At 46.5% G+C, this 25949-nt stretch overlaps 1 protein-coding gene across 3 annotated transcripts; it reads left to right on the top strand.

The window, feature by feature from the left end:
• Positions 1-16088: 16088 nt before the first annotated feature.
• BRD2 (bromodomain containing 2) lies at positions 16089-23986 on the top strand. Of its 3 annotated transcripts, none has more exons than XM_015073524.3 (12): positions 16089-16228; positions 17887-18190; positions 18801-18938; positions 19456-19594; positions 19693-19907; positions 20011-20385; positions 20897-21025; positions 21328-21579; positions 21707-21972; positions 22486-22790; positions 23014-23136; positions 23241-23986. In XM_015073524.3, exons 1-12 carry the CDS (start codon positions 16200-16202, stop codon positions 23378-23380), a joined length of 2415 nt encoding a protein of 804 aa, XP_014929010.1. In that variant the 5' UTR covers positions 16089-16199; the 3' UTR covers positions 23381-23986. The 3 variants fall into 3 exon arrangements, with proteins under 3 accessions (XP_014929010.1, XP_014929011.1, XP_014929012.1); XM_015073525.3 differs by lacking the exon at positions 16089-16228 and adding an exon at positions 16365-16508; XM_015073526.3 differs by lacking the exon at positions 16089-16228 and adding an exon at positions 18452-18543 and having other exon boundaries at positions 18050-18190.
• The last annotated feature ends 1963 nt before the right edge of the window (positions 23987-25949 follow it).

Below are 25949 nucleotides of genomic sequence, written 5' to 3'. Positions count from 1 at the left end.
TTGGTCTGACATTTCAAAAGATGGACTGGAGCTTGGGAAAAAATTGAGGCAAAACTGCTGGTCAGAGTCTATATAGTATAGTAAATCAAAATAAAAAGTTGCACACCCACACACCACCTTTTTTTTTTTAGCAATATAACAATAATTTAGGTGAGAAATGATAAGAGCCTGAATTAAATCATGAACAAAGGAGACAGAGGGAATAGAATATTGGACAATTAGGAGGTAGAATCTAAAGGGCTTGGCTACTGATTAGCCAAATGGAAGGATCAAGGATAACACTAACAGTTTCTAGATTGGGTGTCTGGGTGGGTGTAGTGATGCCCTACAGTGAAACAGAAAAGAATGCCTTAGAAGCAGATGTGATGAAGAAGAGAATGACTTCAGAAATGCTGGATGGCTCAGTTGGTTAAGTGTCTGACTCTTGACTTCAGCTTAGGTCACTATCTCATGGTTGGTGGGATCGAGTGACAGCTCCACAGTGACAGCATGGAAGCCTGCTTAGGATTCTCTCTCTCCCTCTCTCTCTGACCCTCCCCTGCAGGCTGGCATACACACACACACACACTCTCTCTCTCTCTCAAAATAAATAAACATTTAAAAATATTTTTAAAAAAGAAAAGATTGAGTTCAGTGTTGTACATGTTGAATCTGAGATGCCAGTGGTAGAGCCACACAGGAGGTGTGAGGTATATCAGTATGGATCTCAGGTATGGGCTAAAAAACCTCGATTTTGGAGCCATCAGCACAAATGTTGAAGCAGAAGCAGTGGATAAGATCATGCAAGTAGGCTGTGCAGACGGAGCGGGAAGTGACACAAGGACATAAGTCTGCATAGGTTCCAACCCCACCCTCTTACAAGTTATCATCCAGGATCTAGTCAGGAACATGGAACCACTCTAGGTATTTCATACTGATGGAGTTTAATACAGAGAATTGGTCCCAAAGATGTTAAAAGGGCAAGAAGTGCAAAAGAAAAAAGCGTGTGTCTGGAGGCCCACATAGAAAAGAGGAATACCTAGAAATCAGAAGATACTATTGCCCCTCACATGGAATCCATGTCTACATCTGCTGTTGCCCCGGCACAGACACCATTACAGTTGGTTCTAGATCTACTGAAAAGGTTCCATTTTTGTCAAGGCCAGATCATTGAAAAGGTACTTTCTCTACCTCTAAGGCTGGAGTCCAGAATCACCCATTTTTGCTGCTGCCATATCTACCAGCACCTGCCACTCTGTTAGTAACTAAAGCAGGAAGCTTCTTGGTTTCTCTTGCCTTCTTATCTCCCACCAGTACCTCCTATTGAGAGACTCTAACAGGAAGCCAACTGGCTAGGACATGCCTTGGGAATTATGTACCTTACAGATGCCTAGGCTGAAAAGTCCAGAACACAGTATAGGAGGGCATGGCACTGACACCAGAAAATAACCAGTACGCTGAAATGGATTCCTTTGTAGGAATCTAGTGACACCAGCAGCGTCCAGATAGCTACGAAAGCAAAAAGGAGAGCAAGGAAGAAACAGATTCAGAAAAGCAGAGGTGTTCCATGAAGAAGGACAAGGTCAGCATGATAAAATGCTACCCAGAAGTCAAGGAAGGACTGAAGTGTCCTTAGATTTGGTAATTATGAAACAGTTGACAAATGTATTGAGAGCAGTTTCAGTGTTGCAGTGGGAGTTGACTCCAGATTGTGGTGGGCTAAGAAGTAAGTGGGAGGTGAGGAAGAAACTGTCACTGTATATGCTGGAAGTCTAATAGAGAAGAAAAGGAGAGAAAGACAGAAGGGGTGGGGGAAGAGGCAGCAAGAAAGATTTAATGTGGCAATTAAGTAATCTTAGAAATTAATCTATGCGGGTATGGTCTATCAGTATTTTTCAGACTTTCAAAATCCATACTCCCTTTTGAAAAATAAATAACAGCAGCAATAATAGCCAAAATCAAGAACAACCCTATTATGACCTCCTGGATATCCTGAAACACTAATACATATATTGTACGTGAGCACACTTGTGAATGTGTGTGGTGGGGGAGGGTGGAGTGCCAGACTTGGGATAGGGTTTGGAAATCATTGTGTTACACTCCAAAAACCAGGGCATTTTCCCAGTGTCCCACTCTTTACGGGCTAACACATCAGCAGTTCCTGTGATGGGAGAGTCGGGCCCTTGGGGAAGCAGAAAGGAAGTTTGTAACATCACCAGGACTATAGGGGGAGACATGTAGCACACAGCCACGTAGAGTCTAAGCCAGGGGTCTGCAAACTTTTTCCAAAAAGGACCAGAAAGTAAATATTTTAGGCTTTGTGGGCAACTCATCTCCATCTCGTGTGCTCAGCTGCAGCACGAAAACAGCCACAGGCAACATGTAAATGAAACAGCATGGCTATGCTCCCTGTTTCCTCCCAGCTTTTCCTCTCACTTCCTGGGCATCTACTTCTCAGTCTCCTTCGTGGACCACTTTGTTCCAGTCATTTTTTGAACACTGGTGTTCCCTGGAGTTTTGTTCTTAACTTTCTTTTTGCCTACAGACACGGAAATTTTAATTTCATATAATTTTCATGACATGATTCTTCTTTTGCTTTTTCTCCCCCAACCATTTAAAAATGTAATAATTGTTCTTAGATCTTGGGCCATGTAAAATATGGCAGGCTGGCTTCTGCTTCCATACCACAGTATTCTGAGCACTGCTCTATGTGTGTGGTCAGAATTGTGATGGGGAGCCTCAAAATAAACCAAAAAAGAGCTCCATTCCCCCTTGGGGATGGCAATTGGTTAATGAATACATTGTGGCCCAGATACAACAGATTGTTTGGGAGGAGATTTGAGGGGAAACAGGAGGAAGAAGACTGGGTGGGAGGGCTAGGAACAGGTACAGCAGACATTGCAACTACTCTGGGTGGGAGGAAAGAAGCAACAGGGTCCAAGTTCTCCACAGACTACAGTGTGGACAAGATCAGGATGAGCAGAAATATAACCACCCATCATCAAGACTCTGGCGAGATGCGGTTAACTCCTTTCTCTCCCAGTATAAATAGTACCAAGTTCAAATAGTTATAACTACCCTTCCCTCTATGCAATCCTTCTTCCTGTCAGGACTCTCCAACAAGTTCCATAACAGATATTTCAAAGAGAGTCTCTAATTAGTCTGGGAAGGGGTGCCTGTGTGGCTCAGTCCGTTAAGCGTCTGACTCTTGATCTCATCCCAGGTCTTAATGTAATTAGTCTGAGAAGTGGTAATTAAGGGTAAGAGGAGCAAGGTAGCCAATTCTGTATTCTAGTAACTCACTGTCTCTTTTGGTCATTAGATAGGAATGTCCCTGAAAATAATGGCACCTGTAAATCCAGCAGGCCATGGCTTTCTAACAGCTCTCCCATCCCTTTCTAGTACTGCTCCACTTATTTTTCCTGGCAAGGCGGAATTTCCTGAAAAAGGTGTGGGTTACCATCTTTCCACTTTCACACTTGCCATTTAATCCGTAACCCTCAACAAAGGATTGTTCACCAGTATTTTTGTGTAGCTAAATCAAATGGATTCTTGGTAACATTTGACACTGCTGGCCATGCCCTCCTTCCTCAAATGGTCTATTTTTTGGCATCCTGAATGGCACTCTCTCCTAATTTTTCCTCCCACTTCTCTGGCGTCCTCTTCTCCATCTTCTTTGTAGACTCCTTTCTTAAGACCTGCTGTTCCCTGGAGTTTTATCCTCAACCTTTTCTCTTCTTACATTACATTTGTCCTGGATGGCATGCTTTAGTAGCCACCTATTTTCTGATATCTCCCAAATTTACCCCTTGAACTCAGATCTTGGCCTGAGTTCCATACTACCCATATAGTTAACTTTTAGCTTTTTGGACATTTCCACTTGAACTCCACAGCAGTTCTCAAACTGTATTCTCCACAAAAGTCCCATGCAGGACTTCATCTCACAAACCCTGAGATCATGACCTGAGCTGAAATCAAGAGCTGGACATTCAACCAACTGAGCCACCCAGGCACCCCTAACTTAACTTTTAAGTTTGTTTGTTTGTTTGTTTGTTTGTTTGTTTGTTTTGAGAGAGAGAGCATGAGCAGGGGAAGGGCAGAGAGAGAGGGAGAGAGAGGATCCCAAGCAGGCTCTGCACCATCAGTGCAGAGACGGACACAGGGCTTGAACTCATGAACCGTGAGATGGTGACCTGAGCCGAAACCAAGGGTAGGATGCTCAATCCACTGAGCCACCCAGGCACTCTTTCCCTAACTTAACTTTTAGAATGGCAATTTATTGGAAGGATACTGAACTAGCTCATGAAATCGAAAGAAGAGTGGATAATCGAGCCTCACGAAGGGGAGCTTCATGGGCCTTAGCAGCAAGGGTTGAGCTGCCATTAATATGCCTCACTTTTAAAGACCTCCAGCCTCCATCTCTCAAGTTTCACATTGCTGGGAGAGACAATCTGACTGGCTCAGCTCGTATTAAGTGTGTACCTCTAGATCCAATTAGCTGTGGCCAAGCACACTATCACCTCTATGTATCAGAGTTATTTCCAGAGAAGGGAGAGTCATCATGAACCAAAAACCACCTCAATACAGCTATCTTCCATATACGGCATCCCTGACACTTGCCTGAGATCATCTGAGGCATAAACATGAGGTTAAATCTATGTATTAATGCATAGATACCATTTCCTAACTGCCTGGGTAAATCTGTGTATTAATGCACAGTTTTTCCTAACTGCCGGATATATATGTCATCTACTTGATGATCTCTGGCCTGTCACAAGTCTTGCCACAAATTCAAAATATGCTAATATGATTCAATGTTGATTTATTAATAATAAAAATATTTATATTGCACTAACTGATTTCCTTTGGATCTATGACTAAAGGGAATTTGTGTTTATTTGTTTGTTTGTTTGTTTGTTTGTTTGTTTGTTTACTGTGAGGGGCTCCTGGGTGGTTCAGTCCGTTAAGCGACTGACTCTTGATCTCAGCTCAGGTCGTGATCTCATAGTTCATGGGACTGAGCCCCACATCGGGCTCTGTGCTGATAGCATGGAGCAGGCCTGGAATATAAGTTAATAAACTTAAAAATAAACTTTAAAAATAAAAATAAATAAATAAATAAAATCTTTTTAAATAAATAAATAAATTTTACTGTGAAAAATATCAAACATACATGAAAGAGAAGAATCTAATAAATCCCTATGTACTCTCATGAGTTTCAATACTTTTCAACCTTCTAAAACTCTTCCATCCTTGTTTCATCTATTCTCCTGTCCCACATCCTTTTTTGTTTTCACCTCCCGGGGTATCTTAAACAAATTCTGTCATTACATGTCACCAGGAAATATTTCTAAGAAATATTTCTAAGAAAATAACTTTTCTTTTAATATAATACACTACTATCACCACAACCAACAAAATTAAAAACAAATGCTTAACTTCATTTAAACCCATCTGTGTTCATTTTTCCCCAATTATCTCACAAATGTCTAAGATCAAGAAATTTTCTTTTCTTTTTTTTTAAGTTTATTTATTTATTTTGAGAGAGAGAGAGGTGGGGAGGGGCAGAAAGAGAGAGAGGGAGAGAGAGAGAATCTCAAGCAGGCTCCATGCTCAGAGTGGAGCCCAGTGCAGGGCTCAATCTCACATACCATGAGATCATGACCTGAGCCAAAATCAAGAGCTGGATGCTCAACTGACTGAGTGACCCAGGCACCCCTAAGAGAAATTTTAAATGAAAAGCAGTGTTTTATGGTTTCCAAACTGCATTCATTTCAAAAGTATTGGTGAGTTTTCTATTCTACATTATGTCTTATAAACCCGTTAATGATTCAATAATGAATTCTATCAGGTGAATTAAGTTTAGCAGTTACTATTTTGAATGCACCTCCATCTCAAAATTTACAAAACTAAACTCATCACCTTCCCTTCCCAACAAGTTTCCACTCTTATATTCAAGATCTCAATAAATAATTTGACTATCCAATCAGTCATCCGAGCTACAAATTTGTGAGTCAACCTTGACAACTTCATCTTCCTCAAACCTTCTCATCTAATTGTTTACCAACTCCTATCAATTTGACCTTGTCAATATATTTTGAATCTGTCCTTTTCTTCCCATTCCCAGTGGATCAGGCCTTCATTGATTTGCTTGCTTTTTCCTGGATTACTTATTCTTGATCTGTCTCTTGTCTTATTTTCCAGTGCTGCCAAAGGAATCTTTTTATTATACATATTTGATCACATCATACTTTTATATAAAAAACCTTTGATGATTCTCTGTAATCTGTTTGCCTTAGTATGATGCTTAATGACCTGGATCCTATTTAACCTACTTCTATATGTCCTTTGAGATGAAATCTCACCTCCTTCAGGAAGCTTTGGAACATAGAGTGGAGATTAGTAGCCTCTTCAGCATGCTTCCACAGCACCCTGTGCCTGCCATTACCATCATTTTTATTGTATTATTCTATTTGTATATTTGCTTCATGGTCACCTCACCCTCACTGCAGGATCCTTAAGGAATCATGTCCTATTCTTTCTTTTTACATTCTTAGCATCCACCAAGAAGGTCTACCAACAAGTAACTACTCACTGGACGAATGAGCTATCACTAAGGATGTTGAAGCTGACCCTGAAGAGCCTTCAAGTGTTAGATGAATGATAGATAATCCCTTCCAGTACAGATACTTCACAGTAGGTCTTCCCAGGCATGCCTATGGGCTACTCTGCAAATATTCCCTCCTCCCAACTGCCTTCCCTGTGCATCCCACTTTTCTCCCCACTTTTCCCATTTCATTCGAGGTCCTTCCCAAGCTCCTTGCCAACGGTCACTTTCTTCCTACTCCCTTCTACCTCCTATTTCAGAGCCTGAACTTAGCCATCCAGCTCTCATTTACCCTCATTCCCAGCTCAATGTATCTCTTCACACCCATATTCATTCTTTGCTTTAGCCACCTTATTAGGATGTAGCAATTCTGTCAACTACTCTACAAGGTTGGAATTTATTATTCCATATATAAACAAGAAAACCAGGGCTCAAAGAGGTTGGTTTGTTTGTTTATTTATTTATTTATTTATTTATTTATTTATTTAGCAAATATGTACTGACCACCCTCTATATGCCTGGCAGTATGCTGGACACCAGACATCTACCGTCAACAAACTTATAATCTAGTAAAAACAGAGACACTGATCAAGCAGAGACACTTATAAAAACAAATTCTAAAAGGCACTATGAAGGAAAAGAACTGAGATCCGTAAGACTAACTGGAGTGGGGAACCACTGATACTGAGTAGGAGTTAGTCAGGCAGAGTGGGAAGAATGCTCCCATGGAGGGAACAGCGTGTGTAAGGCCCTAAGACAGGCAAGAGACTGGCTCATTTAAGGACATGAAGGAAGATCAGTGTGGTTGGAGCATAATCAGTGAGTAAGAAGAGACACTAGTTGAGGCCAGAGGCAGGCAGAAAAGCAAGACCACATGGGATCTTGTGGACCACAGGGAAGTCTTGGGCCCTCTTCTAAGCACAGTTAGTCCTGAGACTGTGACTGCTTTATTCCTTATCTCACGTGTGAATGCATACTAAGATTTCTAGCTGATCTACCTCCAGTATCTCAGAAGCCAATCCATGTGCACACTGTTGCCAAATAAATCTTCCAGTAAAGGTAGCTCTCACTTCCCCTCTCAGAAACGTAAATAGCTCCTTTCTTTCTACTATATTTTAGTCTGCATTACTTGGCCTGGGTTTTCAGGTCTCCCATACTCTGCATTCTATCCCCAGACTACAGAAACTGCTCTCCATTATCAGTAATGACTCCCAGTGCGTTTTTCCCCTTTGTTCCCTTACACCTATTGGCAGAATCTCACTTGTTCATTCAATCAGAACGATGTTCTTAACCTAAGGTCCACATGCCACAAAATTCAAGGGTCCATGAGCTTGGATGCAATTTTTTTTCTTTTCAATAACATCTAATTGAAATTTAATTTTGTGAATGTAGAAAATAAATCTTTGTAGTACTGGCAGTACCTTTAATGTTGTCATCAATAGAAATCATCAATTAATATTTTCATATCACATATACAGACATCTCAAACTATCTCAAAATATGAGCTGTTAGACCTGCCAATAAATCATTTTATGTGTTAAGAACCACAGGTATTATATTAATATGGAAACATATATTACTGGATCATCACACATTTCTTTAAACATTCTGATAACTGTATATTTCATTTATCTATTTACAAAGAGTATTGTCAGACAAGGTCCAAAGGCTTCACCACACTGCCAAAAATGTTCCTAGCACAAATAAGCATGACAACCCCTGATTAGTCATTCATTTAACAAACATGAAGTCCTTACTGGAGCCCTCTCTTGTTCTGGCCCCTCTTCACATTCTGTCGTTCTGTTTTTCCTTCTTGTCTGATGCTCTTTCATTGGTTCCACTTCCCATTCTGTTCCCTGCATGAGGATCTAACCCAAAGCTCAATCTTTGGCTCACAACTAAATTCTGTTTCACACTTCCTCCCTTATAAATCTCACCTACCTACATGACTGATTCAAACACCAATTCAAAGATGACTCCCAAATCAACCTTTCCTAATTTTTTTTCCTCCAGCTTCAATCCTAGATTTTAAACTACCTGCTGTGTCGAGCAACCAGAAAAACAGACCTGTTCCTATTCACAGGCAGACTGACTGGGGTTCAAATCCCAGCTCTGATCACTTACTAAAAGTGTGACCACAAGTAAATTATCTAACATCTGTTGCTCCAGTTGCTTCATTTGATAAATGGGGGTGATAATAATAGTATCTACTTTATTAGGTTATATGAATTAAGGGTTAACATATGTATAACACTTATGACATTTCAAGTACTCAATAAATGTGAGCTATCACTGGTCTCATCTCCTTTCAACCCCTGACACTTGTATTTGGTGTTTATTAAAAGGTGCAGTGCTAGCCATTGGGAATGTAAAGATAGAATTCTTACCTCATGACATAACATTGATCAAGTCATTGCTCCAAAACTTTCAGTGACTCCCTAGCTGGTCCAAACTTAATGGCACTGGAAATCCTTTACAATACTGTCTCAAATAAATTTATCTTCCAGTCTTCTCTCCTCTGACTCTACTTCTTATATATTCACATATATTTTACTCTGGCCAGATTGGACCACACTTCTCTCTGTGAAGATGACCTGGCTGTCCTGCTTCTGTCCTTCCCTCACACCATTCCAATGTCTAAATTATGAACTTGACAGCAATGATTATGTCTTACTACAATTATTTCCCCAATACTATGAATGATGCCCTGTAAACACGCACATTACAATCTTATCTAAGTTACACATTTAAGAAACATTTGCTCACTTTGTGAGACCTCACATTGGCCAGTTGCTGTGCCAGGAGCTGTGGGTATTTTGAAAAAAAGAATACAAGATGTCCCCGTTCTCAAGATCAAAGCCTAGTAAGGGAATCATGTAATCACATAAATACCATTCAACATGAAAGGTGCAATCATAAGAGCAAGGGACCCCAAAGAATGAGCAGTCAGCTCAATTTGGGAGGCAAGAGTGGCTTTTCAGATGATGGATTTGGGGCTTAGATGGATTGGAGAAGAGCTTATTCCGTGTACGAGAGCAGTATGTGTCAAATACAGAGACATAAAACAAAATGGTTGTCTGCGGAACAGTTCATTTATGGCTGGAGTATAAGGCCCAAGGGGAAGTAGCTAGACAGAAAGCTGGTGAACTTTCTGGTAAGCATAGGCATTTGGACTTTATCACATGGGCAATGAGGAATCAATATAGGGTTTAAACAGTAGCATATGGCCAGAGCTGTATTTTGGAAAGCTCACTCCTGGCAGTATTGTGGCAGAGGCAGAGAAGAACATCTAAAGAGTACTGTTCCACAGAACTTTCTGCAATGATGGAAATGTTCTATCATTTCTGTTGTCCAATATGACAGCCACTAGCCACATGTGGTTAACAAGAATTTGGAATGCAGCTAGTGCAACCAAGGAACTGAGGAATTTAATATTAATTTAAATAGTAACGTGCCTAGTGGCCATGTATTGGACAGTACAGCTTTAGAGATAGAGAAATCAGTTAGGAACCTGTTGATGTAGCTCAGGTGATGGGTCTATGACAGAATGTGATTCAGTAAATACTTTAGAGGCAAAATGATAAGTCTAGTGGATATAAAGTTGGGGGGAAAAATCAAGAATGGGCTCCCAGATTCCAGGCTTTGTGACTGAATAGCTCCAATTGGCCAGGATAATACAGAAGATCTAGCATGCACAGATTGCATCAATCTGGAACTTGCTGACATCTCTGAGGGTTATCCAAGTGGTAATATTTAGTAGCAAGTTTAGTTCAGGAGTCTTCTGAACTCTGTAAAGATACACATTTGAGAGGCTTAGAGCCATTAAGTGAGATTACTCAGAGAAGGTGAACAGAACTAGAAGCAAACTGAGGCAAAATCCTCACAAACATCAACCCATAGGAAGAGGCTAAAAAAGAGTCCACAAAGGAGACCAGAGAGGAGCAGTTAAGCAAGTAGGAAAAGAAACAGGTGAGACTGGTAACAGAAATCAAGGGTGTAGAGAATTTCAGGAAGTATGATCAAATGTCAAATGTCTCATAGGCCAAGTAAGGTGAGAACTGAAAAGTGCATCCCGACTTTGCCAATTAGGACGTTCTTGGTGACATCTGCCAGAACAGTTTTAATAATGGAAGAAATGGGCTGAAGAGTGGGAATGGGGCTGAAAGGGGAAAATTTAGATGATATTTTCAGGTCTTGACTGTGCAGAGTAGCTCAGACGCAAATAGTCTACAAGACAGATATTGATAAGGTTTTCTTTCCCTTTTTTTTTTTTTTTTTTTTTTTGAGGCTGACAAACCAGTGGAAGGGAGACGTTAAAAATGCCAATGGGAATGAAAGATACCTTTAGAATAACAGATAAGGTGGACCAGGTCTAAAGAAAAGGCATTCTCCTGCAGGAGAAAATTCTCCTGCAGGTTGGCTCTTCTGTTCTGTTCTATCGGTAGAGAATAGGGGTTACGAAGATTTGAACCCACACATTGAGGGTCAAGGGGGAAATTACTGGCTATAAACAAATAAAAGGGCTGCTTTAGATGGCAACAGAATCACCGTAACATCCTTGATTCAACATTGAGAGAATAGAGGACAAAGCCTTAGGAAAGAGTAGAAGAGTTTTTAACTTAAATGGTAGAGCGTGGTAGATCATGCAAGTGCATGAATGGTAAATCAAGAAAGAAGTGAATGGGATCAGAGAGCTGGTAAGTTTTGTAGGAGGCAAGGAGTGGAGATTGGCAGGTCTCAGTGAAACGATGAAGTCTCGGTAGGTTCAGGGGAAATCAGAGGCTGCAAAGCTGCCGAACAAAATGCCCACATCCACAGTCCGCACTTCATCTCCCACCGGAGGCACCAAGGTGATAAACTCCCTTTCCCCTGGTCGAACTACTCTACACCCGGGGAAGGGCCCCACCCTGCAAGCCCTCACATCTCCAGGTCCAAGTTCCCACCGTCCTTCACGGACAACAGCCTGGCGGCGCGCGTTTCCGCTGGACTCTGTCCAGGACGAACTAAGCGGCACTTTACACCTGCCTAAAAGGAACCAAGTCAGGCCGCCCGGGGCGCCCGGGGAGGCGGCCGGCAACGAGGGAGGAGCCGCCGAGGCCAGGGATTTGCGCGCCGCACCCGTTTCCGCTCCACCCACAGCGCGCGCTCCCAGCACAGGCGAGGGAGCAGCGGTGCCTGCGGACGCATGCGCTCTGCTGCTCCCTCCCGCGGTCTCCCGCGCTCCTTTCCCCTCCCCCAATCCGATCGCACCCTTGCGCCTGCGCAGTGGACGATCCCGGCTGCGGCAGCCATGCTGAACCCGTACGGAGAGGCTAGTGGGGGGGACAAGGTCGACGACAGCGGGATAGGAAGACGGGGATATGGAGAAGCAGCGGCATTAGAACACCATGGGTCTCTGGAGCTAGGCCAAGGCCGTGGGGCCTCCTTGGTCCCAGGCGCGACCCCCAGAAACCTTCGGAAAACTGGTCCTCGTGGAGGGGGGCAAAGGGGGATGGCTGGCACGTGACCTGGGTCAGCCAATCTGGGTGTTGCTGACGTGGCGGCGCGGTCCCGATCATCTCCCCACCCCCCAGCTCCGTCGGGAAGGGAGGGGCTGGGGGTTACGCCCCCTCCCCCAACACAGCTTCAGTTTCCCGGGGGGGTGACACCCCGGATTACATCCTCCTTCCCCCTCCCCCCGCATCAAGCCGAGGGGAACGTGGGCTCCCCCCTGGAAGATTCCAGGTTCCAGGTGAGAAGGGGCCCTTGGGGGGCGGGGATGTTGCTGGTTATTTAAATGTTCAACCAATGGTGGGGAGTCGGGGGGGGGGATAATTCTTGGGGTTCAGAGAAGAACCTGAGGGTGGGAGGGTTTGTCCTTCAAACAGTTTACAGCCAATGGGAGCTTGGAGGGGGGGGCAAGAGCGGGAGAGGGCCCCTCATATGGGGGAGGGGAATGGCCAACCTCATGCCTCCATACCAATTGGAGGGCAAAGGGGCGTGGGAGCGGTGTGTCCCCCCCAAACCATTCGTCCCCTGGGGGTAGAGGAGTCCAGAGCCAGGTGAGGCTTCCTTTTGACGGCCGGAGGGAGGGGTGACCTAGTGGGCTGAGGTGTGGGAGTGGTGAATGTATTTCCTACTCTTGGGATGTGAGTGGGCAACCCGGGTTGTGAACTGAGATTGTTTCCGGGCGCCCACTCCCTTTCTCTCCAGAGACTCTGGAAGGAGCATATCTGTGCTTTTGTGTCAGCGGTAGGAAGCTCGCAGTCATCACATGGCATGCTGGAGGTTACGCTTCGAGTCGCTTATCGAATTTGTGTGCATTCACGTGGACACGGCCTGTGGAGCCTTCTGCACAAACCTTCGTTGCCTCGGTGGGGTCTTAGCTCAGCATGTTACCCCAGGCTGGGGAGGGCTTACAGGCTGAAAGCTTCGGGTTCGCTTGAGAGCAGAAACCCAAACCCTAGGTGGGTGCTGGGAGGGCGGTAGAAAGCGTGGTCTGAGACCGGAGGGAGTGAGGCTTAGGACCTGGAATGATTTCACAGCTCACAAGGTTTCGGGTTTCTCCAGGGTGGCGTCTTTTGCCTCCTTCGTCCCTTCCCCCATTCCTGAACAGTTCTCTCCTTGTGTACTGCGGGGGAGGGAACGGAAAGGAGGGAAGAGTTACTTTTCCAAATTCCTGACTAGCTGTTAGCCTCCCCTGTGACTCATGTGGGGGAAGGGAGGATTGGGAGGGAATGGGGAGCAGTGATTTTCCGGAATGCAGGAAAGTAAGCCAGAGTAAGGTCTGGCTGCCCTTTCGCTTTCGAAGACCCAGAATCTTCGCGACCTCCTAAATTTTTCTTCTCGGCTGGCCCCCTAATGGGCCTCTGCAAACTTGCGAGGCCTCGGCCGGAGAACTGCAGATTTAGGAGGCTGGGCCACTAGGGGGAGGGGAATGGGGGGGAGGGGAGAAGGCCTCTGCAAAGTTGCTGTGTCATTGCCCTCCCTGCTGCAGCCACCCGCGCCAGCCCGCATGTACTTGTGGGGCCGAAGCCTGATCCCTGCGTGGGGGAGGGCGGTAGTAATAGGGGAAGAGGCTTCCTTCCCGGTGTGCACTTCCCCCCGCAGGGTTTGCCCGACTCGGGTGGTCGAGAAGACGTGAGATTGGCGGCCATTTTAGACGCAGTAACCGAGGTTAGGGCTCAAGAGCCACTGCGAAAGGAGGGAGGGTGATGTGGTTGGAGCGCAAGGACCTAGGCCCTCACGAGCTTTTCCGGGGTGGTGGCCTCTTATGTTCGTTGATTTACATTAATTTCTTTTCTCAGATATGCAGTCTGTTTTCTATCTGGGTATCCAGAGAAGGGGAGATGGAGGGAGAGGGAGACCTCCCGCTCCAGCCCAGGTTGGGGATAATTCACTCCCATAAGGGGACGAGGGTGCGTGGGCCCAGAGATGGCTTGAGAGATCTTGGCCTCATTGTAATTCTGGCTCTTTATTCCTAAGTAGTCTAACCTTATTCAGGTAACTAGAGTGTGGGGAAGACTTGGTGGGTGGGTTGGGGGAGGGGGCGAGACTGAGCTCCCAAAATGGCTCCTGCCCCTCCTCGGAGGCGGACGGCCCAGGGGGGAGGGGAGGAGGGGAGAGAAGGAGGGGGAGGGCTAGTCTGAGCCGCTGCCGCCGCCTCCTCCGCTCGCCCTCCTCCCTGGCGCTGACCGATGGACCAGCCGCTCCGTGGGGAGGACTCCGGACCCTGGTGGGGGGATGGGGGAGCCCTGCCGCCCCCATGGCGGTGGGACCCTAAAAGGGGGGTGTGGGCCTGCCCTCGGGGTTGGGGAGGTCCGGGAGCTTGGGGAAAGGTCTGAGCTCGCCAGGAGGGGGAGGGTGTTCACCCTGATTCGCCCCTCACAGGACTTGCTTTTTCCGCTTGAGCCAGGCACCGGAATGAAGTTTAGGGAGGAGGTGGGTTTCGATTTCTAGAGTATATCGGTATGTTTGGAGATCTTTCTCCCACTAAGGGCTGCCGGGATTTTGTCGAGCAGGCAGATACTTAATAGTTAACTGAAGGTATGAGCAGGGAGGGATTGGAGAGGTGCTTGGGTGCAAGTTTTGGGAACGTGTTCTAGATTTGGTTGTGTTGATAAGCCTTTGGGAGCCCAGATTGTTAGTGTTTTGCCTTTGTTTTTCGGTTTTTTGAACTGGGGAAAGACGGGGAGGCTTTTAATAATGCGGCAGGCCTGTATTTTTGATTGTGGAGTATGGGAACGGTAGATCCCTTCTTTGCTACTTCTGGGAACCCTTAGTTATTTGCCAGAGAAGCAGGCCGCGCGTTCTAAGATGGCGTCTTCTTCCTCGTTTCAGATTCTTCACTGCAGCGTCCCCTCTGCCGAGAACAACAACCCGCCGGGCGTCCTGCGGCCACACCCTGGCGGGCCCAGGCTGGTTACGCCCACGCGGCCCCCTCCGGTCCGGTCGGTGTGGCCAATGGAGGAGCTACGAATGGCACGACCTGCCCGAGCTTGGCAGTCGCCCGTGGTACCGGGCTTGGACGCCTGGGAAGACTTTGTTGGAAGGGGAGGCGGGGAGAGGGTGCTGCACCCATGCCAACCTCTCTGTTTCCCTGGAGTCGCCGAACCACAGCGCAGCCAATTGGCTCAAAGATGTGGCGGGTTGCCTGTTCCCTATGGGTCTATGCGGCACTCTTCTGCCTAGTGACTGACACCTTGGAAATGAAGCTTATGACGTCATCGCTCCAGTCAACCAATAGAAAGCGCTCCCGCGGAGAGGTGTTCCTCCCCTTTCGACTCTGCTTCTTCACGCGCGTGAGCGAGCGTGCGCGCGCGGAGGGGGTGGGGGAAATCTCGAGCACGGTGGCGCGCATGAGCGACGAAGCTCCTCCTCCCTGCCTATATATAAAGGGCTGGCGCGGGGCTCGGCGGCGCCATTTCGCGCTGGAGTGGAGCAGCCTCTAGAACGAGCTGGAGGATTCTGCCTACTGATAGAGAGCCTTCGAGTCGGCGGGGGCCGCCATTGCAATCCACGTCCATCCGTTTGGAAATGGCCTTCGTCTCGGCCTATGACCGGCCCCGGCGGACAGTGCAGACCCCATAGAAGCCCCCGACGCTCCCCTTTTTCGGGCCCCGCCCAATCCTCGGAGTCTGTCCACCCCCTCTACTCCGCCCTCAAGAGGATTTCAAAGATGGAGGCGGCGGCTCCCTAAATCACTTTTCGTGTTCATCCGCCTCCATCCGAGATCGAAACGGGACCTCGTCCGCTGCGGGCAGTCCCAGCAGGAAGAGGGGATCCTTGCAGATCAACAACGGGCAATATTGACGACGGTGTCCGGGATTGGGGGCGTCCTAGTGTTTGAGGAGTCTGTCCCCCCTCGCTCGCCCGCCTCTGCTGAGGCCGCCGCCATTTTCTCACCGTCCGCCTCCCGCGGAGCGCGCCAAGCTGCTGGGAGCTCTCCGAGAAGCAGCGAAGAAGATTGTTTTCGCGCCGGCCCGGTGGGGGGGTTTTCGCCTGGAGGGCCAAGGGCAGCGGCCCTCCACCCCCCCCCCGCACTTCCCGGGTTATGCTGGACCGGGCGGTAAGGGGAACCGAGGCCATCCGGACTTTTCGCGGCTGAGGGCAGTGCCGGTTCCCCGTCGTCAAGATGCTGCAAAACGTGACTCCCCACAGCAAGTACGTCCCCGCGATCCGCGTGTGGGAAGGGGACGTTAGGTTGCGGCACGGGAATGTGGGACGTCGGGTTCGGAGGGAGGACGGAACCGACTCTGGCGCGATGCTGTTTCGCGGCGCGACTGTTAGCTCTCGGGGGCTCGCGGGGGGGGGGGGGGGTTGGGTGGCGGTTTGGGAACGGTGGTAGACGGCCAGACACTGCGTACGGCGGGAGTATAGGTTGTCCATTTATACGTTAGTTTTCCCGCCGTGGTCCAATCGTGATGTAGCCCGGCAGAGCTAGGTTGGCAGCGTAATGTAATGGGAAAAGACGACGTTGAGTGGGTTGCCGGTCCTGCGGGTGGTGGGTCTGTCGTTTAACAGCGGTTTGTCATAGGTCTTTTGGGGTGTTTCGTGGCCACATCTGATCTATAGGGTTGCCATGGTGATAGAGCCTCAGCCTGGCTACGGAGATTCCCACAGTAGGGTAGAGGGATTACTTTTGGCTATGGGTTGTTCTGTCCAGACTAGGTCATTGAATTTGTCTTTTAAGTGACCGGGTCAGTTTTGGGTCGGGGGTTTGCGTGCGTTTTGTTTGGAGGGGATGTTTTTGATAGCTTTGAGAGTTTCGTTTGGGCAAGAGGGTGGAGCTAAGGATTTTTTAGTCCAGCTCTGCGGATGTAAACAATGAGATCTCGGTGTAATGTCTCCAGTCTTAGGTTCTAGGGAAACACGGGGTCCTGAGGAGTACCAAAGAGTGTAAATTTGAATCGCTCTTGGCCACTGATTTCCAGAGTCTGGTGCTAGAGTGGGAGCCGTTAATTTTATTTTTTTGGCGGGGTCAGGCGTGTTCTATCACTCTTGGGCTGGAACTTGCTGACCTTGACTGGGGATTGGGCCGGCTCTGTATTTGAGTTCTTTGGGGGAAGGAGATGAATTTGAATAATTTCTGGGGTCTGGTAGCTGTGTTTTTTCAGACTATGAAGTCTGACAAATGCTCCCTTCCTTGTCGGAAATTTTAAGTTGGTAAGGTTTTCCGTTAGATTTTTGGTTCATTTTCTGCTTTAAACTAAGCAGAGCTTTTGTGGGGAGGATGGTGATCTCTTGTGCCCAGATAGATGGATTCTTAGGTGTTTCATCAGCATTTTATGAAATTTTCTCCCTGTTTTGTTCCCTTCCTCTTTTCTCTTTTCACCCGTTTCCCTCAGGCTCCTACCACCATGGCAACCACCTAGCCCCTAGTGAGGAGGAAGCTTGGGTTTTGAGCTTCTCAGCCCCACCCATTTTGCTTAAGTCCCATCCCCTAAAGCTTGTGGTGTTCAAATGCTATGCTGTGCTTTATCAGAAACCATTCGGAAGGTTTTTGTTTTTTTTTTTTTTTTCTCGTTTATGTGGAAGTGCAGATGATAAGAGTTTTTCAAGAATCCAGAAGGTGGGCTGGGAATAGGTGTACTAAAAATGGAGGAACTAGAAGTGGGGGGAGGTGGGGCAAGAACAAAAGCTCCACAGACTGTTTGGATATTGGTTGTGGTTAAGAATAATTTCCATAAGTTTGATTACCTCTCACTAAGTTTCAGGCCTGATTTTATTGGGTGTATCGTGTAACTGGCTGTACTGGGTTTTGTTTTGTTTGTTTTTTTTTCCATGAAATTACCACATCTAATTATGTTTCCATTTCACAGGCTCCCTGGGGAGGGGAATGCAGGGTTACTGGGGCTGGGCCCAGAGGCAGCAGCACCAGGGAAAAGGATTCGAAAGCCCTCCCTGTTGTATGAGGGATTTGAGAGCCCCACAATGGCTTCAGTGCCGGCTTTACAACTGACCCCTGCCAACCCACCACCCCCGGAGGTGTCCAATCCCAAAAAGCCAGGACGGGTTACCAACCAGCTGCAGTACCTGCACAAGGTGGTGATGAAGGCTCTGTGGAAACATCAGTTTGCATGGCCTTTCAGGCAGCCTGTGGATGCAGTCAAACTGGGTCTGCCGGTGAGTAGGGATGGGATATTGGAGTGGGGGGAGGTATTGGGAATGAAAAAGAATGTGTGTGTGAATGGAGGTGGGCTGCTTAGTGTAGGTGCTGCGGCCCCTAGGGAGTTCCCATCTCTCTCCTGTAGGGCAGATAGCCACCAAATTTCTGGATTCTTGGTCCTTTGTGATTATTGATCCAACAGCTTGCTATCTTGGCATCTCTCATTGTGCCCTCCATGTGTCCTTCCTTAACTTTTGTGCCCTGGCTCCATTTTACAGATTCCCACCCCAGGTTGGGAGAGGACCACGGTGGCCAAAATTCTTAGCTTCTTCCTCTCCCTCATGCAGCCCATGGATAGCCAGCCCCAGAGGTAATGTCACAGGATGGGAAACCTTCCAGAGTTGGGAGGGAGGTGGGTGGTTAGAGAAGGGCACTAGGGGCCTCCCAACGGGTGCTAAGAATCCCATTCCATTATTTTCCTGTCCTTAGTTTAATTGGGGCCGCAGTTTAGGGGACTACATACTTTGATGCATAGGGGGTGTGTATGTGCGTGTTTGCTGGGGTCAGTGGTTTGCCTAGGAAAACCAGCACTTTTTGGTGGTTCTGACCTAGCATTTCTTTCTTTAGGATTATCACAAAATAATAAAGCAACCTATGGATATGGGTACTATTAAGAGGAGACTTGAAAACAACTATTACTGGGCTGCCTCAGAGTGTATGCAGGATTTTAACACCATGTTCACCAATTGTTACATCTACAACAAGGTGAGTTTTTCTGTGTGTTTATTAGTGGAGAGAGAGAATGATTCTGATATTGCTAGATATTTTGCTGGCATAATGTTTGTTTTTTTACTGTGGAAGGTATTTTCAGAGTAGGGAGGATCTAGAAAATCTGAACTCTAAAGGATACCACTGAACACAAGTGGCGTGGCTTCAGAGATCTAGTGGTAAAGGTTATTTAAGTAGAACATTTTCATACTTGGGGATGGTGGCCCTGTTTCTCAAAGAGAAACCTCCAGAGAGCTGAGTAGAGCAGAATCTATTCTCCTTGACGTTCTCATTCCCTTATTTTTTGAATTTTTTTCTTTACCGTGTTTTGAGGGACAGAATTGGGGAAGAACATGGAAATAAGTGGCCCAGTGTAGGTAATTTTCAGTACTTGATGACAGAGATGTCTGTCTGAGCAGGTGGGTAGTTTTGATACTTGGGGCTAGGAATTCCTCTCAGGAAAATGGTTTGTCTTTAGCTGGCATTTGAACCTTTCTGTTTGTGTTCCCTGTAGCCCACTGATGATATTGTCCTGATGGCACAAACATTAGAAAAGATCTTTCTACAGAAAGTAGCATCGATGCCACAAGAGGAACAAGAGCTTGTGGTGACCATCCCTAAGAACAGCCACAAGAAGGGGGCCAAATTGGCAGGTAGGAAGAGTGGCAGGCAGTTTTGCTAATGGAGACCAAAAGACAGAGAAGGTAATAGAACTAATCTTTTTTTCATTACTTTTTTTTTTTTTTTTTAGCACTCCAGGGCAGTATTACAAGTGCCCATCAGGTGCCTGCTGTTTCTTCTGTGTCTCACACAGCCCTATATACTCCACCACCTGAGATACCTACCACTGTTCTCAACATTCCCCATCCGTCGGTCATCTCTTCTCCCCTTCTCAAGTCTTTACACTCAGCTGGACCCCCGCTCCTTGCAGTCTCTGCAGCTCCCCCAGCCCAGCCCCTTGCCAAGGTAACAGATCTGTGGAGTTTTTTTGGGTGTTGGGAAGGGAAAGGACTCGGATGAGGTGGACCCTGGGGTAAAAGGCTCCCATCTTGTGTTTTTTTTCCTGCAGAAAAAAGGCGTAAAGCGGAAAGCAGATACTACCACACCTACTCCTACAGCCATCCTGGCTCCTGGTTCCCCAGCTAGCCCCCCTGGGAGTCTGGAGCCTAAGGCAGCACGTCTTCCCCCTATGCGTAGAGAGAGTGGCCGCCCTATCAAGCCCCCACGCAAAGACTTACCTGACTCTCAGCAACAACACCAGAGTTCCAAAAAAGGAAAGCTGTCAGAACAGTTAAAACATTGCAATGGCATTTTGAAAGAGTTGCTCTCTAAGAAGCATGCTGCCTATGCCTGGCCTTTCTATAAACCAGTGGACGCTTCTGCTCTTGGCCTGCATGACTACCATGACATCATTAAGCACCCCATGGACCTCAGCACTGTCAAGGTACCCACTGCATGGGGCAGATGGGATGCTCAGGCAGTGATTGGAACTTTGGGCTCAATAAAACAATCGGTCATTTATGGGCATACAGCAGTCTTGATTCTTGGTATTTTATTTTTTACAAAATGGTAATGGAGCAGAAGGCTAAGTACTTGATAATTGAGTTTGTATTTCTTGGAGTTTCAAACCGTATGGTGAGTTCGGTCTTTAGATCCATCCTATCCATGTACGTTTAAGTCCTACTTCGGAGCATTGGGTTAGGGGAGTATGGGGTTGGAAGGATAGTCAGAGGCCACTCACCCCTATCACTTAGAAATGGTTTTTTTTCTAGATGTAGACATTTCTTCAACCCACCCAAATTTCTTTGACTTCAAACTTGAACCCCAGGGCATAGATCTTTAAGGTCATCCCTATTTGTGCTCTCAAGAGAGGGCTACTCTTGTGGTGTCTGGGGTTGGCAGGGAAAGGTGAGTCTCCCTGCCTGTGCAGCTTCTGATGCTGCCTCCTTCTGCAGCGGAAGATGGAGAATCGTGATTACCGGGATGCACAGGAGTTCGCTGCTGATGTGCGGCTTATGTTCTCCAACTGCTATAAGTACAATCCCCCAGACCACGATGTTGTGGCCATGGCACGAAAGCTGCAGGTGAGTGGCACAGTTGAAATTTGAAGAACAAATGGGTCTGGGCAGAGGTTTTGTCATTTGCTACACAACCTCATTATGAGGATCTTTCAGTATGCATTGTTAACAAACTGGAACTATACCAACTACATCACTAATTGGCTGGGTATAATCAGGGCACAATTTGCTGACTGAGTGGAGTCTGCTTGGAATTCTCTTTCCTCTCTGCCCCTCCCTCACGTGTGCCTTCTCTCTCAAATATACTCAAAAAAATACCAGGGCACAATTCACTAGCATGGTTTTGAATGTGCTTTTTTTACTCCTAGGATGTATTTGAGTTCCGTTACGCCAAGATGCCAGATGAACCACTGGAACCAGGGCCTTTACCAGTCTCTACTGCCTTGCCACCTGGGTTGGCCAAATCCTCTTCAGAGTCCTCCAGCGAAGAAAGTAGCAGTGAGAGCTCTTCTGAGGAAGAAGAGGAAGAAGATGAGGAGGATGAAGAGGAAGAAGAAGAGAGTGAAAGCTCAGACTCTGAGGAAGAAAGGGCTCATAGATTGGCTGAACTACAGGAACAGGTATTTTGTCACTATAATCAGTTTATTTTGTAAGACATTGGTGCCCTGTTTTTGCCCTTTTTTTCCTCTAACTCCTTTTGATTCTACTTTATTTTTCCCATGGTGCACCTGATTCTTTTTTCTCCAGCTCCGGGCAGTACATGAACAACTGGCTGCCCTGTCCCAAGGCCCAATATCCAAGCCAAAGCGGAAGAGAGAAAAAAAAGAGAAAAAGAAGAAACGGAAGGCAGAGAAGCATCGCGGCCGAGCTGGGGTTGATGAAGAGGACAAGGGAACTCGGGCACCTCGCCCATCTCAGCCCAAGAAGTCCAAGAAAGCAAGTGGCAGTGGGGGTGGCAGTGCTGCTACACTAGGTCCCCCTGGCTTTGGACCTTCTGGAGGAAGTGGTACCAAGTAAGTTCTGAGAGGGTGAGAAGCAGAGATGGGCTTGGCTATTTCTGTAATCTCCAGGGGAGGATGCTTTCTCCCACTCCTTGCCGAGTTTTATCTAACCCAGAGGGCAGCACAGCTTTTCTGTAAGTGGTCAGGTGTAACAAACAGATTTTTGTCTGGTGTCCTGCAGAAGAAGCAGCCAAAGACCACATGGAAGCATGGGTATGACTGCGCCAATAAAAGTTTACTTGCACAAAACAGTTGGCAGGCCTGATTTGTTCCCTAGCTTGTTCCTCTTCTCCATACCAGTCTATACAATTCTTGTTTTCCGCAGTGGTGTGTATTAGTAGCGTTTTAGGGAGCAAAAAGATGGATTCGGGCCAGTATACCAATGTCTAGTTCTCAAAGCCCAGATTAAACGTAAAATGCTTGGCCTGTATAATTCCGAAAGAGAGTTTGGACTGAATTGGACAGTGGGAATGTGTTGGGAGTTAGTGATGCTTCCCTAATTGACAATTTTTTTTTTGCCTGTAGACTGCCCAAAAAGGCCACAAAGACCGCTCCACCTGCCCTGCCTACAGGCTATGATTCAGAGGAAGAAGAAGAAAGCAGACCCATGAGTTACGATGAAAAACGGCAGTTGAGTTTGGACATCAACAAATTACCTGGGGAGAAACTGGGTCGAGTCGTGCACATAATCCAGGCCAGGGAGCCTTCTTTACGTGACTCAAACCCAGAAGAGATTGAGATTGATTTTGAAACCCTCAAGCCATCCACGCTTCGAGAGCTTGAGCGTTATGTCCTTTCCTGCCTAAGAAAGAAACCTCGGAAGCCCTATAGTGAGTATGAAATAAATTGTACCACATTAATCTAGTAATCCTCATGTAGTTGGAGAAGGGGTAGTGAGCCGGGTATGCTTGATGCACTCATGATTGTCCACTTCCAGGGAGGCGGGATATGTTTGTCACTTCCTGCTCTTCAAGAAAGGAACTTGAGAACAACACTAGGTGCACTACAACTAGATACTTGCAATCTTAGGCCTGAAATGTTTTCTTTTTCTAGCCATTAAGAAACCTGTGGGAAAGACAAAGGAGGAGCTGGCTTTGGAAAAGAAGCGGGAACTAGAAAAGAGGTTACAGGATGTTAGTGGGCAGCTCAATTCCACCAAAAAGCCCCCCAAGAAAGGTGAGTATCCTGAAAGCTAGCACAAATTTGCTATATTTCCCTCTAGTCTTCTTGATAAATGGAGATCAGACTTCAACTCTTTAACCTTCAACCTTATTCTGCAGCAAGTGAGAAAACGGAGTCCTCCTCGTCGGCACAGCAAGTAGCAGTGTCACGCCTCAGCGCTTCCAGCTCCAGCTCAGATTCCAGTTCCTCCTCTTCATCATCCTCTTCTTCAGACACCAGTGATTCAGACTCAGGCTAAGGGGCCAGGCCAGATGGGGCAGGAGGCTCCGCAGGACCGGACCCCTAGACCACCCTGCCCCACCCTTTCCCCCCCTTGCTGTGACACTTCCTCATCTCATCCCCCTCCCCCCCACTGTAGGAGAGCTGGCTCTGCACGGGGGAGGGGTGCAGGGACATTTACTGAAGGAGGGACATAAATGGACAAAATAAGATGGAGTTCCCAGCCACATTGAGAGTGACCTCTTGGGCTTAGAGCCCCATTTAAAATGACTGGGGTGGGGCAGGGGTACAGGGTGGGAGTGGGCAAAGGCCCTGATACGGGGTTACCTGAGGCCATAGCTGCCCTGTTCACTTGTAAAGGCCCTGTTTTGAGGTTGTTTGTTCTAATTTATTTTAAGCTAGGTAAGGCTGAGGGGTGTGGGGCCATGGTCCCCTCAGCCTCCATGGGGAGGGAAAAAGGGGGAGCTCTTTTTTTACGTTGACTTTTTTTTTTTCTACTCTGTTTTCCCTTTTCCTTCTCCATTTGGGGCCCCTGGGGGTTTCAGTCATCTCCCCATTTGGTCCCCTGGATTGTCTTTCTTTGTCTGTTGATTCTAACTTGTAAATAAAGAAAATATTATTCAAATTTTGAGTTACCTTAATAGCGTTTGCTTTTGTAGTGTTACAAAAGGAGCATGATCTAATTGAGAAATTTGAGGAAAATATTCCTGAGGTGACAAAACAGAAGAGCCCTCCTGTAGTTGTATTGTCTCTTAGTTTTTAAACCAGGTTGGCTGTTCCTGTGGTAAATTCATCTGCTTTTTGTAAAGTAATGCTTGGAAATAATCTTCATAGGTTTAGAACTCAAGATAGGTTCTGAGGTGTTCCTCTTTAGTGCTCTGTGTGGATTATTTCCTGAACACACAGACCAAATGTAAACGGAATGGATGGTAGCCAATGGCAGGTATTTTTTTGTATCCTGCATCTGACTTGAGAAGGCAGTTGTGCTTGCTTTTGAAATTTTCTCCTTACCCTCAAATTCCAGATTTACAGAGCCCTGCAGTTTATTAATAAAATGCAATCCAGCAATTTTTGCCAAATTCAGATGATAAAAACTCATCTTCAGGGCACCTGGGTGGTTCAGTCAGTTGACCATCCAACTTCAGCTCACATCATGGTCTCCTGGTTCATGGGTTCAAGCCCCATGTAGTCCACTTCAGATTCTGTCTCCCTTTCTGACCCTTCCCCACGTGGCATGCACTACTCCCCCCCCCCCCCCAAAAAAAAAAACATTAAAAAAACTAAACCTCCGTAAATGTAATGCCCTGTCTTAACGAGAGACTGTATATATAGTTCAGGGTACTGTGATACATGGGTTCTGGAACTGGGGACTAACCACAAAAGTAAAAGACCTTTATAGCTTAGTATATCAGACCATCATAGCAAACTTGATGTAAGGTCTGGATGTTAATGTAGAGAAAATGGTCTATTCTACCGTAAGTGTTGCCAGAAACAAGGTGTAGGGTATAATCTGGTTTGGAGAAGGTAGAGAAGATTTTGGAAGCAAATTGAACTATAGCAAGGGGTTTTCCACCCTTACCACCTACTAAGTCTCCAGTAAAGCTTTCTTAAAATACTGTAATAATTTCGGGATACTGTCTTTATGAGTTCTCATTAAATTGGGGTTTGGGCAATGTTTGGAAGTTCAGGAGACAGTGATGCACAAGTTAGGGTTGAGAACCACTTTTTAAGATTTTTGGAAAGCCCTTAGTTTAAAGGAGAGGAGACCCCTGATTTGGCCTTTAGCCAACTTAATTGTGGAACTCAGTAACTGGATTTCTTTGAGCTCTGGTCCTCATGAAGAGTGATAGAAAAGATTTGGGAAATTTGGACACTTGTGTTTTAATGTTTATTGTGAGAACATGAGCAGGGGAAGGACAGAATCCCCAGCAGGCTCTCGTGCTCCTGGTGTGGAGCCTGACATGGGGCTTGATCTCATGAGCTGAGATCATGACCTGAGAGCCAAAATCAAGAGTTGGAACTTAACCAACTGAGCCACCCAGGCGCCCCTGGACATACTTTTTTATTGGCTTATTTTTGAGAGGAAGTGGGGGAGGGGCAGAGGGGGAGACAGAATCCCAAGCAGGTTCCATGCTGTGCTGTCAGTGCAGAGCCCAACATGGTGCTTGAACCACGAGATAATCACCTGAGCCAAAATCCAGAGTAGGACACAACTGATAGAGCCACCCAGGAAGCTCTGAATGTTCTTAATAAAGTTTGTTGTGGAGGTAGGATAGGAATTAAGTCTAAGAAGGAATAAATAAACATTGAGATGATGCATGTCTATATGTGCAAGATTACATCTTGTTTCAAAAGTACAAGGTTTGAGTTGGATTAGTTTGGGGGAGGCTAGTTGCAGAATCTTAAGGCAGTATGGCTGCATCCCCTTCTGTGCATGTACTCCTAAGACTTTTATTATAGTCTGGGAAAATGAATTTTAACCATCAAAAGGTGAGTTTCCAACGTAGTGTCTTTGGTGGTACCTTAGTATACCTCAACCTAAACTGAGAACACCACTAAAGGCAGTTAAGCAAAGGTGAGGGAGCTCA

The sequence above is a fragment of the Acinonyx jubatus genome, chromosome B2 (genome assembly GCF_027475565.1).
Source record: "Acinonyx jubatus isolate Ajub_Pintada_27869175 chromosome B2, VMU_Ajub_asm_v1.0, whole genome shotgun sequence".
In the NCBI taxonomy this organism is placed as follows: domain Eukaryota; kingdom Metazoa; phylum Chordata; class Mammalia; order Carnivora; family Felidae; genus Acinonyx; species Acinonyx jubatus.
This window is presented reverse-complemented; position numbering and strand designations above follow the sequence as displayed.

Coding starts and splice junctions, on each gene's coding strand:
- BRD2 (XM_015073524.3), top strand. CDS start 16,200: ATGCTGCAAAACGTGACTCCCCACAGCAA. Junction 21,026..21,327: donor CCATGGCACGAAAGCTGCAG/GTGAGTGGCACA, acceptor TTTTACTCCTAG/GATGTATTTGAGTTCCGTTA. Junction 22,791..23,013: donor GAAACCTCGGAAGCCCTATA/GTGAGTATGAAA, acceptor TTCTTTTTCTAG/CCATTAAGAAACCTGTGGGA.